This window comes from Lytechinus pictus, unplaced genomic scaffold (genome assembly GCF_037042905.1).
Source record: "Lytechinus pictus isolate F3 Inbred unplaced genomic scaffold, Lp3.0 scaffold_19, whole genome shotgun sequence".
Taxonomy (NCBI): domain Eukaryota; kingdom Metazoa; phylum Echinodermata; class Echinoidea; order Temnopleuroida; family Toxopneustidae; genus Lytechinus; species Lytechinus pictus.
Genome location: NW_026974140.1, coordinates 17162406 through 17175352, shown reverse-complemented (window position 1 = coordinate 17175352; position 12947 = coordinate 17162406). Strand labels below are relative to the sequence as shown.

The following is a 12947-nucleotide window of genomic DNA, read 5'->3' as shown; positions in this document are numbered from 1 at the left end:
AGGACTGCAGTGTTGTACTGTTGAAATAAGATCATCTCTATTTGTAAAAATTAAGTCAAGGATGTTCGGTTTGAAACCATGCCTAAACCGGGTAGGGTGTGTTACATGTTGATACAAAAAGGCATCACGTACACATTCAATGAAGTGAAATTCTTCACTATTCTCATTCTTGGAAGTCGTCCATGAATCCCAGTTGATATCTGGGTAATTGAAATCCCCCATTAATAGAATATGACTATAATTCGCCCTTGAAATACTCGCTATTGTGCTTAACAATGCCATGTTATTTGCCTTACTTCCACTGTCACTTCTATAAAAACAACCAATTAAGAGCTTATCTTTACCCCTTAAATGTAATTCAACCAAAACGACTTCATCAAAGTCTTGGCACGATGATACGTCGACGGCATTAGCACTCAAAGATTCATGAACATAAATGATAATTCCCCTACCAGGGGCATTATTAACATTAGTGAAGTGTATTACATATTCATTCAAAGTAAAATCTTCGAGTTGAATTTTTCTGAAATTTTTTGGTTTGACTTCAGTAACAGCAATAATGTGGGGTTTTTCGTTCACAATGAAAGTCTTAAGTTCAGCCATTTTATTACGTAATGAATCAGCATTTGTGTATATACATCTCATAGATTTAAGCGTGTCATCGTTTGACTGTGAATTGGAGAAAGTGTCCCCAATTGACTGTGTATCAAAAATAGTGTCATCAAGTAAAAGTTTATCATCAATTGATTGTGTACTTAAGAGTTTATCATGAATTGGATTTTCAAGTAAAATGTTGGTTCACTTGACTATGAGGAGAAAATTTGAACATTTCATATAATAAAATACAAAAGAATTAGTGAGTGTATGATGTCATTAGTCTCCTCATTTGCATACCGATCAGGATGTGCATAGCTGTTTTGTGAAATTAAGCGAAATTTTAAAATGTCATAACTTTCTTATTTTACTCCGACTTTGATGAAATTTTCAGTGTTAATATGTTTCTTGGATTTTTCTCTTTTTATTCAAATCAACTTTTATCAGGGGTGGACTCGTCCTTTAATTTCTCCTCGTACACAGACGGCTCGCGATCGCGTGAGCTCGATCTGATATTCCGAGTGACAAAGGTGGGATTTTATGGGGGAGAAACATAATTCATGCAACATCACGATCTTTAAAAACAATTAAAACTAATATTCTTACTTTACACAAAGTTTCACTTCTTATCCATTTTTGCTATCAGTCTCAAAATTGGTGATTTAGAGCCAACATGAAAGTCATAGTGTGACATCAAAGATTCTTTTTATTTTCCAAGTCTTTCCCTCATCTTATTTTATTCACTCGTCTAGTCGTCTCCCTCCTCTTCTTTTTTCTTCTCTCGTTTTCCTCCTTTTTTTTTTTTCTTCTTTTTTTCCCCCTTTTTTTGCTCAGCAAATAGGGGGGGCGGGCCCTCGGGCCCCCCTGGATCCGCCTATGGTTTTGTCTACATTATTTACCAAATCCCCTAACTTTGTTTGATAACACTAATATTAAGTCATCACTTTGCCACATTCCTTTTTTTTTTGGGGGGGGGGGGTGATAAGTGGGTAAGGGATATGAATCAATGTTATTCTATTGTTTTTGTTATTTTTTGTTTGTGAAACCAACTTGTGTTTATGTGATTTTCAATCACTTAATAATCATATTGTAAATTTTGTAATTGACTTTAAATTGTTATAATAGAAATAGAATTTAATTTTTTTTTAAAGGGATATGCTCCAGGCTAAAGATCCCGAAGATCTCAATAAATAGAGTAACTCACAAAGCAAAATGCTGAAAATTTCATCAAAATTGGATAACAAATACATTTTTCAAATAAACAACTTATTGAATTGAAAAAATTGCAAATATTGTTCAGGTGAAACAGTTCTAGGCATGTCTTCATGAATATTCATTATAGGTGGGATGATAATCATATCGCCACTTGTTCTTTTGTATTTTATTATATGAAATAATGTTTATTCAATAATTTTCTACCAAGAACTAAAACAATTGGATTGACAACTGATAGTTATTGCCGCAACTTATTTCATCATAATGGAGACACATCATTTACACATGTATGAAAAAAATGAAACAATTATGATTTCATGTATAAGAGAGGGAAAGTGGGGATGTGACATCAGCAGCCCACCTAATAAATATTCATGAATACATGCATGCCTAGAACTGTTTCACCGGAATAATGCATATCTTTAAAATTCAATAACTTAGTTATTTGATTGTTATCGGATTTTGATGAAATTTTCAGCATTTTGCTCTGTAAATTTTACTCTATTGATATAAACATATTCAGCCCGGGCCTATATCCCTTTAATTACCCATAAATCCATTCGACATTAGACCCTATATATGGTCCCGCCTTATTTGGAACATTTTCCAAACAATATCAAATCATGCTCAACTACAATGAATCCTTGAAAGCTAATCTTAAAAGGAACACCATCTGCATCACAAGTTAAACATATAAACTGCTCTCTACTATACTGCACCTACACCTGCACTAATTGCACCATGACCATGGACCTTAGGTCCATTGATCAATGAAGATTACACGGTACTAGTATGTGGGACATATTTCGCCACCTTTTTATGAGGCCGCCATTATTATCGCTCACGATGGTGATCTCCTATATAGCTGCGCATTCTTTTAAAGTGTCTTTTTTGTTCAATTCTTATTGATCCAATGCTTATACCTCAACAATATCATTATTTTGTTCTATATTACATTGATATACATATTACTTTGAATATAGATGCGTTGAATGCAGAAATAAAAGCAATCAATCAAATCAATCTCATCATTTCTTCTACATAATGGACATGGCGCATCTCTCCCACGGGATGTCGATATCTTTTCCCCACAGGAGATGTAGACATGACGAGTTGATTATGAATATACTGCATGCATGGTCACATCATGTCCAGCGACAACTTCTCATGCCTTCTACACGGCATTCGATCGCTACTTTCTATAAAAATCATCCTCAATTTGGCAACGTTAAATCAATATTTTTCGTATACCACTTTTCGACGTGATTTCGGCCATAGGACAACGATATCGGCCTAAGCTACAGCGGCTACGGATGTGACGTGATGATTAATATTTATAATAAAGTTGACGTTCGTTCTATCCTACCAAGAAATTGTAGGGTTAAGTCGTTATTGCCAACTTCCAAGCTACGTTAATGTTAAAAGTCTGGCACCTGATTTGGAAAACGTATCTTCTGAAGTTCTGAGTTCTCTTCTGACTACCCGGTACCCGGTAGTAAAAACAGGCGAGTACCATTTTGCAGCTGGAGTTTGGTGGTGGGCAAGGGCAGGCAAGGGACAGGTTAACCCAGGCCAGGGAGCGCCGGCCCGCAAAGTGGGCCGGCGCCCAGGAGCTCTCCGTGTATTTACCCATAGGGCCATACTCACAGGACAAGGGTAGATTATGCAGGGGCGTCGATCCATTTTTCAGATTGGGGGGGCAAAATCATGAATCAACTTCCAAACGGCGCTCGATCACACAAAACAAACAAACTCACACACACACACACACACACATATGCCTATATATATATATATGACTCATGAGATAGAGACACATATCTCACCAACAAATTAACGCGAGCGCGAAGTGCGAGCTGAAATTTCGAGCTTGATATTCTAAGCATTTTTGGTACCAATGATTAAGATGGGTAGCTAAAAAACAATATAGATGCGAGCGCAAAGCGCGAGCTGAAAATTTTGATATTTCGATCTGAAAAAAAATTGAGTTTAATAGACGTTTTTAATAGAGAACGAGATATAGATCCAACAAAAGATTATTGCAAATCGAAATGGGAGTTCTTTTGAGGTTTAGAACTGAAAATGGGACATTCTATTCAGCTATTTGATCATGAAAAGTATGGGTTTTGCTACAGAAATGATGCGAGCGCGAAGTGCGAGCTGAAAATTTTTCATATTCCAATCTGAAAAGCGGAAATTTTGAGCACGATTTTAGATAAAGAACAAGTTGTGTATCTCAATCTCGCTTGCTGATTTTTCTGTAACATTACAATCTTATTTTATTTCTTGCACATGCGGAATTATTGGGGGGGGCAAAATGATATGTTTGCCCCCCCAATATTTTCATTGGTGGGGCAATCGCCCCCCCTGCCCCCCCAGGATCGACGCCTCTGAGATTATGGTCAAAATATCTAGCAAGATAAATTGTGAAAACAGAAATTATGCACTTACCACAATTATATGGATGAAGGTCTATCGAGTGGTAGAATCCTGACATCAATTCAAGGCACAGACTGGAACCTCAAAAAACGAAAAGTTCTCTCCTACCCCAGTCTCGATCGGCCATTTTGTTATGATTCATAACAAAAATGGCCGATTGAGACTGGGGTAGAAGGAGAGAAATTTTATTCTTTGATTTTTCTGCTTTCACAAAAGCTAACTTGCTCCAAGAGTTTCATTCTCCTTTAAAATATCACTTTTGTGACCCAAAATACAAATTTCCATACAGTTTCAATTTATTTTTCATTAGTAATAGTAACTTGGGGGTAATTTTTGTATTCACCAGAGCGCTCGAAAACTTGAATTTTGGGCATATTTTTGTGCATGCCCTCTATTGGTGGAAAGTAATATGGCAATACAATTGTAGTTTTTCAATCTCTATTTTCAATTAAGAAAAAACAATTTAAAGAACCAAATTTACTTAAGAGCCAAATTATATGATAAGTAGCTGTAATGGAGCCTGACAGTGTAAAAAAAAAATCAGGCATTTTCCCAAAGAAAAAGAGAAAATAAGCCATTGCCAACCTTATTTCACCACACAGGGAGGAGTAAGAGAGAACAAGGTTATATCATAACCTTGTTCATAGAATGAACGTTTCTTAATGACGTAGTGGCATCACGTGGGTAGACTATGACATGCAAAAGTGCCTGGAAATGTTTAAATTATAATCTTACGTTATCAATCATAGAGGTTGAAATTACATCACAAAACAAGTGGCATAATGCATTAAATGATAATTGTAATACAAAGAAACTATATACTGTTGGTGAAACGCGTCAAAAGTTCAAAACCATTCATTTTGAAATAGTAAAATGATTTATTAAATTGATATAAGATTCTACCACGTCAGGCCATCCATAACTGAACTCGTATTTGTTGTTTTCAGACCTCTATTAACAGTTGGATAAATTCTATCTCTAATTTATGCATATAATTTGTCAAATATAGTATGTTTCGGTTTCAATGATTAAAAATATTTTGTTTAACTATATTTTGATGACGTTTAGAATCGTAAAAGACTGTATAATTATCATCATTTTACAAAGAAAACCATTATGGTTTACTTTCGTAAACTATTAAAATTGGATATCCCGGGGGAACCCATCTCAACGTCCACAAGTTATTTTTTAGTCATGAAATGAATTATTCATAATTTAATTTTCTCTGCAATTGAATGCTCCAGTCTTCATGGTCTAAGTATGTATGATACATAATTCACCTGTGCTATTTTGAAAAGATTTATTTCCCAATTCATCACAATATTTGCAATTTTGTCATAATTTTTCTTTTTGAAAATTATGCTATTTTGTGACTAAGGCTACGTCTCGTCTGCTCTTTTTACCGATAGTATCGATATCAAGGTATTCTAGTTAGGAAGCCTTTCGAGAAACAGGTTTAGTAAGATTGGAACTAACTCCGTGGTTGGTGGATAAAGATATGACTAACTTGTCCATGTGTTGAGAAACGGGCCCCTGGGACCCATTTTATCTCAGATAAAATAAAATATTTTATCTCCGTTAAAATCAGTGAGATAGAATACCCTTCAAATCTCTCCGTATTCTGAGAACAATTTTATCTTCATTTTATCTCTGTAAGACACACCTATTTTTTAATCAATATCCAATTAGAAACGCGCTTTTATAGCTCTCTCATATCACTCAACCAATGGAGATCCATTCCGCTAGGAGATTTTGCGAAGGAGTGAGATTGCGTCAATTTATTGACTTCAAATACGCTTGCACTATACGCTTGCGCGTCTTTACAGAGATTTCTTTTTAACAAAAATGACAATACTCTCATTTTTTTCGAAGTCTATATCGCATCTTTGAAGCATCATTTCAAAGAAAATATTAGTCAAGAAAAGTCTTATGAAATACTACCTAATTGTACAGGAATTACTTTAAGGTGTTCTCATCAGTTTTCTTAATTTTCATGCCAACATTTGGAGTTAATTCACCTAGAAATATTGACGTCTGGAGGTAAAATAGCCCCTACCCTCTTAAGTTTATTTTATTTTTTCTTCAAAGTAACTTTGAGGAGGCGCGATAGCTCAGTCGGTAGAGCGGGGTTTTGGATTCCGGTGACCTGGGTTTGATTCCCAAATGGTGCGCTCGTGCCCTTTGGTAAGGCATTTATCCTCATTACCAGGTCCCTCGGAGAGGACCTTAAGCCGCTGGTCCCCTGGTTGCTTGCTCACAGGCATTCGTGCTTTCTTAGCAGTCAGGTAAAGAACCTTGGTAAACATCACCCGCGTTGCAATGGCCAGATACGCGATGGGTATATCTACGCAGCCACTGCTCTGTTGCGTATCATCATAGATACGCAAGATAAAATTTATACGCAAGATTTCATGAGGAATCTGCTTATTACATTTTTATTTGCCGCCAAGGTAATCCTTTTGCAGCAAATGTAAACAAAGAAAATTGGTCTCTCAAACTGGAGACCGTCTCTGAAATTGGAGGAGATTAAGCATGTCAGTGATATGACATTAATCTCCAGGAGCTTCCTGGCTAGGTGTGACCTTAATTCGTGCGTTACCTAATTTTGCGCACGGTCAAATATCTATTTATTTGATATCTAGAAAAACTAATATCACCAACAGAAAAAGCGACCTAAAATTACTCAGTATGGTAATTTTCTTGAAGGTAAGTCTCAAATTGTGAAAATATTGGCAAACTATTGGCGAATTTGTTACCTTTTCCATCCGCTTCGAGAAAATCCGATCTCGACATGCATCAAGAAATCGCCAGTTTGCAAGCAGAGGTCTCCAAATATGGAAGTAAAATGTGATACCAACCGAATTTGTGGCATTTTAACCTCTATCTGATATAATTATCTTACCTTTGTCTGCTTGACTTCTTTTCTAAAGCTTTGCAAAACGATCGTGCGCAAATTAAGGTCACAATTTTTTATGACATTTTTGAAGCCGAACACGCACAAGTCGATCGTCATGGAATTTTGAGATCGCGATACAAGCAAAACGGAAAACCCTTGACCTACTTTATAATTCTGTATTTTGGGATCTTGCCTTCCGTCTGGTATTTATGATTTAGATCAATGTTTGAACCGTCCGATGTTTGGGGGTTTTACAAATAGATCTACACGTGTATGTAAAACAAAAGGTTCCAGTTAACTCTGCACCGAATCATGATAATCAATTTCATCATCATGCCCATCAAAATCAATAACTTGTTAGATGTATTCTGTTCTGATTATTCATCAATCTGACGTCATCATCATCTGATCATGGTCATTAAATATTAGGCCTTTAAATTGTTTTTTCATGATGTCATGATGATGATGGTGATGATGAATGTTGTCACCAAGGAAATAATCTCTCTTTGTCACAGAGTTTCAAGCTTATCATTTTATGTTATCAATATACAAGAACATCATTTTTTTTTTAAATATTAGGAGTGGTACATTTGCCTACATAGTCTACCATCTTCATCCATCTAATGAAGTGAACTAAGCTGCATTTCCAGAAGTTCTTTAAACACTCTTGAAGGGCAAAGTAGTCCTGACAATGTCTTGGTTCTCCGGATTTGGTTCTCCAAAGAGCAATCTGCCAGCAGTCACACCTCTTCAAGCTCAACGAGCAAAACAGATTGAATCACTCAGAACCCTCAATCCCAAGTAAGAGTATATTCAGGGGCTTTCACAATTTGGTCACAATATATTTTGCACACAATCAAAACGGTTGTAAGCAGTCGCACCACCGATTGTGAAAGGGGTTTTAAGAGTTGAATGGATTCATTAGAATATTTTAATTGACTGGCCTATGGATCCAACTATCCCAAGTATCTATGTAAAAACATGATAGGCCTAAGTATTATCACCAACACAAAATCTAGTTTGACTTTATTAAGAACTTACATAAACTGAGTGTTAAATTCGTGCACATGATTGAGCTCCATGACTATATATCATATGATCATGAACAACGTGATCTTTTTTTATATTTGAGTGCAAGATTGAGAAATGTTCTATTTAGAAGTGATTGGAACATGATAACATCAGTCACTAAAAATCACCCACTTAATGGACACTATATTTGATTGGCTATTTATTTCATATTTCAATTCAATTTTGAATATGAATTAGGAAAATCTTTTGAAATTAGATTGAATGAGAAATGTGAATTTCTCCCCACCCATACTAATATGCGAATCTGTTTAAACCTCACAATGCTCAATCCAACATACTTATGCCATGAACGAGTTCTCATTATTTTGATTAAGAGAGAAAGTGAATCCTTGGTTAACTTTTTTATTCCTTTTTTTTTCATCTGTGTAGTGTGGTGGAACTAAAACGAGATGAGGAATACAGAGTTGGATTCTCATGCGGGGCAAATAATGTAACATTCACTATGTAAGTACTAAATACCTTTACAATGCTACATTTATTACAATAGAAGCTAATTGCATAAATTGTGATTTCAATGATTTCAATGCCTGAATAGTGACTTGATAGTAAAACTGGTAATAATGCTGAAGCAATTGATAATATTCATTTGGTCTGATCTCATTTCAAACAAATGAAATCATTTTTTTTTTGCATTCCTGTACATTTCTGAACAGTTTTTAGTTGTATTCCATATGAGAATGACATTTTTGGGTACAGTGATAGCAGTTTGTTTCTATATTTCTATAATCAGTTCTATTATTTGATTTAAATAAAAAGAATATGATTTAGGTGTGTAAATTGGTCCATGATGTCTGCATTCATAATCCTTGTTTATTTTGTTGTTTTGTAGATCATTGCCAGCAGATTTTCCACAAACGAAGCCAGTCATTACAGTAGCGCCATCTATGAGGCATGGCTTAGTAGATGAATCTATGCAAGTGGTTAGATACCTTCCTCTTATCAATGTAAGCTCTCATTTCAATACAATCCAATTTTCATTTCAATGTTTTTCAATTCATTTTCTGTTCAATTCAATTCATTTAAAATTCATCAATGGCAAATCCAGGATTTTGAAATAATGGGGGGCAGAAAAAATAAATTTGGAAATGGAGGGGATTGCTGACAATTTTCTTGGATTTTGCTATATTACATGTTGTAGATATGTTGATTGGGTGAGTGTAATTGTAGAGAGCAATCATTCATTACGCCCTGGCTTGATCTGCCACTGATTCATTTACAATTTTCTTTCATTTCTATGCTTCGTACTAAAGTATTCAGTGACACTTAATTGTAAGTGATGCATGATACAACATGCCACATAAAAGCTTATGCTGTAGTATAAGGGCTACTTTCAAATCAAAATCATCCCAATTTTTAGGAGAATCAGCTCTTTGTCATATTCGGATTTAGGTTTATTTACTTAAATGCAGTGTAACTGGATGATTTTCAATATGACAAAAAAATCTACAAAGAAAACATTACAAAACAGCATAATGCTTCATATGCAATAAGTGAACAACAACAAACCTTGCCTTCTGAATGTTATACTGTACAATTCAATTAAATAACTTTTCGTCCATAAAGGGACAAATGATTGCATTAAACAAGTTTTCTTTGTGCTATGTGCACATAAGCGAATCCCTGAATGGTTGAAAGTGAAGCTTTTGTATGTACTAACTGATTACATAGTGCTGCTTCATACATTCTAGTACAGTAATAATCTGTTTTTAGAGAATATATACATGTATGTTCCTATTCTTTAATGATTTTTTGTTTGCTCAGTTTGAAGTGCTGTTCATATTTTCTCTTACAGTTCAATGTACAAACTGATTTGGGAAGACTTGTACAGAATTTGATTCAAGATTTTAGTAAAGTTCCAATGTTTATCCAGCCGGATGCAAGTCAACAGTAAGTTCATATGATATAATTTCTCTTTTTACTTTCCTCTATTCTCTCTTTGGTTGGAATTATAGTCCTTTGTGTTTAGAATATTTTATCAATGTTTTCTTTAAAATACAGGTCACTGGTACATTTGGTCAGGAAATGTTTAAACTTATTTTGAAATAGTTCATTCTTGAACTCTATTGAAAAATGTTATGGTTGATAGCCAGCAGGTTCTTTCACATTTTATGTATATTGCTGTAAAGTTCATGATATACCTGTATTGTGCCATACTTATTCATTATTTTATGTACATGAACATCATGACAAAAAATTATTTTTTATTGATTTTCCTTTCTCTTCTACTTCCAGGAGGACCATTCCAACAGTGCCACAGTACCAGCATTTCAGGCCCCAGCCTGGACCTACCCAACAGCAGCTTCCCCCTTTACAACACCCTTTACCACCTCACCATTCATTACAACACCAGACACCACATCAACCATCACCTCCACACCATGCCTCATCACACATAACTCCACCCCATCCTAACATGACCCCGCCCCAATCCAACATGATCCCACCCCATCCTAACATGACCCCGCCCCAATCCAACATGATCCCACCCCATCCTAACATGACCACACCCCATATGAACATGCCCTCAGCCACACCTCCCAATCAGTTCACACCTCAGATGCCCACCCCCCATCCTCCATCCAATCCTTCATCTTATCCATCATCATCATCAGTACCTGTAACCACATCATCATCATCTACAGCTGTGATCTCTATGAATGGTCTGAATGTTGAACCCAATACACCGGTTCCTGGTATATCGAGCAGTTTTGGTCTGGTAAGTCAATAGCACTGCATCAAGGCAGATCCTATTTCAGATATGAAAGCAATTCAAGATTGATAGAATACAAAGGTTTGAGTCGAATTGAATTCATTGATATTTTCAAATGCTGACAATAAATCCGAAGGCTCAAGGGTGATTGATTCAAATGCAAGTATCATAATCTTGACAGAACTTCTTTGAGAAAGCACTTGGAAAAGCCCTACAGGCTACCTCAATTTTGCATTTATATAAACATTTACCCCCTCCATAATCTACATCAAAATACTTTGAAATTCAGCATTCCAATAGTAACCTAATCATCAAGTCATTGCAGTATTGAAGGCAAGTACTCCAGGTAATAATGAGCCTATCAATTCTCGCTACCCCAAATAGCGATTTCGCCGAGATCTGGGAAAATCCCTGTAACGTGCATTGCATTGTGGGATAGCTTTTTCGGTATTACAACTTCCTGTTCGGAAGTCCAATGCACTGTTTTGCCATTCAGATCAACAGTGCCGTCATGCACAACAACACAACGTCGCTTTCGCTCGGAAAGTTCGTGATCACAACCCTCTCTTTCACGATACAGTTTAACAGTTTTACAGCCTTTTCTGCTAAAGTCACTAATTCTGCCCGATGCTTTCCATTGCACGGTATTCATCTGTCAGTTAAGATTTTTTTAAGTTCCGAAACTGATTTTTATCCATTTTGTGGTCGACGAAAAATTGAACGAAATTAATGCTGTATATATTTAGCGTCTAGTTGAATACGATCGTGATGTCAGGCCGGTCGCTAAATGCAAAATTTTAAGATATTCATTATTTGTTTGATTTTTTATAACCAAATAAAAACATGAATAAAAATTATTTTCACGTGAAATATATATTTTTTATTTTATTTATAATTCAAATGGAATCAAAACTGACCAAATGTAATAAAAAGTATTATACTCTGTACATATTACGCTGATTGGCATCGGTTTCAGCGTGGTGGAAAACTCAGTATCGCGAACCTTGCGCAAGCATGACTCTAAACCGGAAGTGGTGATGACGACCCGACGGAGTGAAAATTATCTCGTCTCGCGCATTATGAGATTTTTGTTCCTATTTGGGGTAGCGAGAATTGATTTTTTGACCGATCGCATACAGTGATCAATGTTATCGATTATGAAAAAATAGTCGTACCATTCTGTATGCTTTGTGTTGCTGCGTCAAGATTATTTCAAGTCCAATCCATCCCAATTTTAGAAAGTTTTATTTTTGTCTTAAGAGATTTGACTTGGGCCGAGTCACATGTAAATCACAGTTACGGTGAAAATCTCTAAACATTGAAATGAATATAATGATTTTTTTTTTCTTTTTTTTTCAGAGTGATTTTCATCGGTACACCATGCCAGCCATCCCTCCTTCATTTGATGATTTATTCAAAGACTACACCCAAGAGCAGCTTCAAGATCTGATAGAAGACGATGAGAAGCTTGATGATATCTTTAGAATCGTTCCCCAGCTTGCTAAGATGCATACAGACAGGACAGAGCTGTATCAATCATGTGAAGAAATAGCAAGTAAGTCAACTCACTGGCAATTTTATCAATCTTTCTTTCATTGGATGCCCATAGTAGAAAGAGTGATTAAATCATAGTCCAAAATAAGTGCTCCTGATTAACTGAAAATCAAGTTGCATTTTAATTTTGAATTTGCATTTACTTGTAATTATTTCTGCAAAGGGCCTCTGAAAAAGGAAAGCAAAGCCATTTACCAATTTTTTTTAATTACACTTGTATATAGGTTAGAAATGGGAACTTACTTTAGATAGACAGTCTGGGTTGACATTTGGTGCAATATTGCAACTTCTCGACTGGAACAAATTTCCCCTCTGACAAAGAAAATTAGAAGATGATATGAAAATTATAAAAACTGACTAGTTTTTACCTCTGCCGAATCTTCATGGCAAGCTATCGGACGAAGGCTAAAATTACCTGACAACAAACCAGGGCCCTGTTGTACAAAG

The 12947-nt window shown here is 35.7% G+C and overlaps 1 protein-coding gene across 1 annotated transcript in view; it reads left to right on the top strand.

Annotated features, from left to right (window-relative positions):
• The first annotated feature begins 3082 nt into the window (after nt 1–3082).
• The window catches only part of LOC129259918 (vacuolar protein sorting-associated protein 37A-like), a 15463-nt gene continuing 5598 nt past the window's right edge, over nt 3083–12947 (top strand). Inside the window, exons 1-7 of the mRNA XM_064114133.1 lie at nt 3083–3314; nt 7724–7945; nt 8606–8680; nt 9066–9180; nt 10029–10123; nt 10469–10952; nt 12306–12501. Of these exons, the coding sequence (XP_063970203.1) occupies nt 7836–7945; nt 8606–8680; nt 9066–9180; nt 10029–10123; nt 10469–10952; nt 12306–12501 (1075 nt within the window). The 5' untranslated portion in view covers nt 3083–3314; nt 7724–7835. The remainder of the gene's footprint in view (nt 3315–7723; nt 7946–8605; nt 8681–9065; nt 9181–10028; nt 10124–10468; nt 10953–12305; nt 12502–12947) is intronic.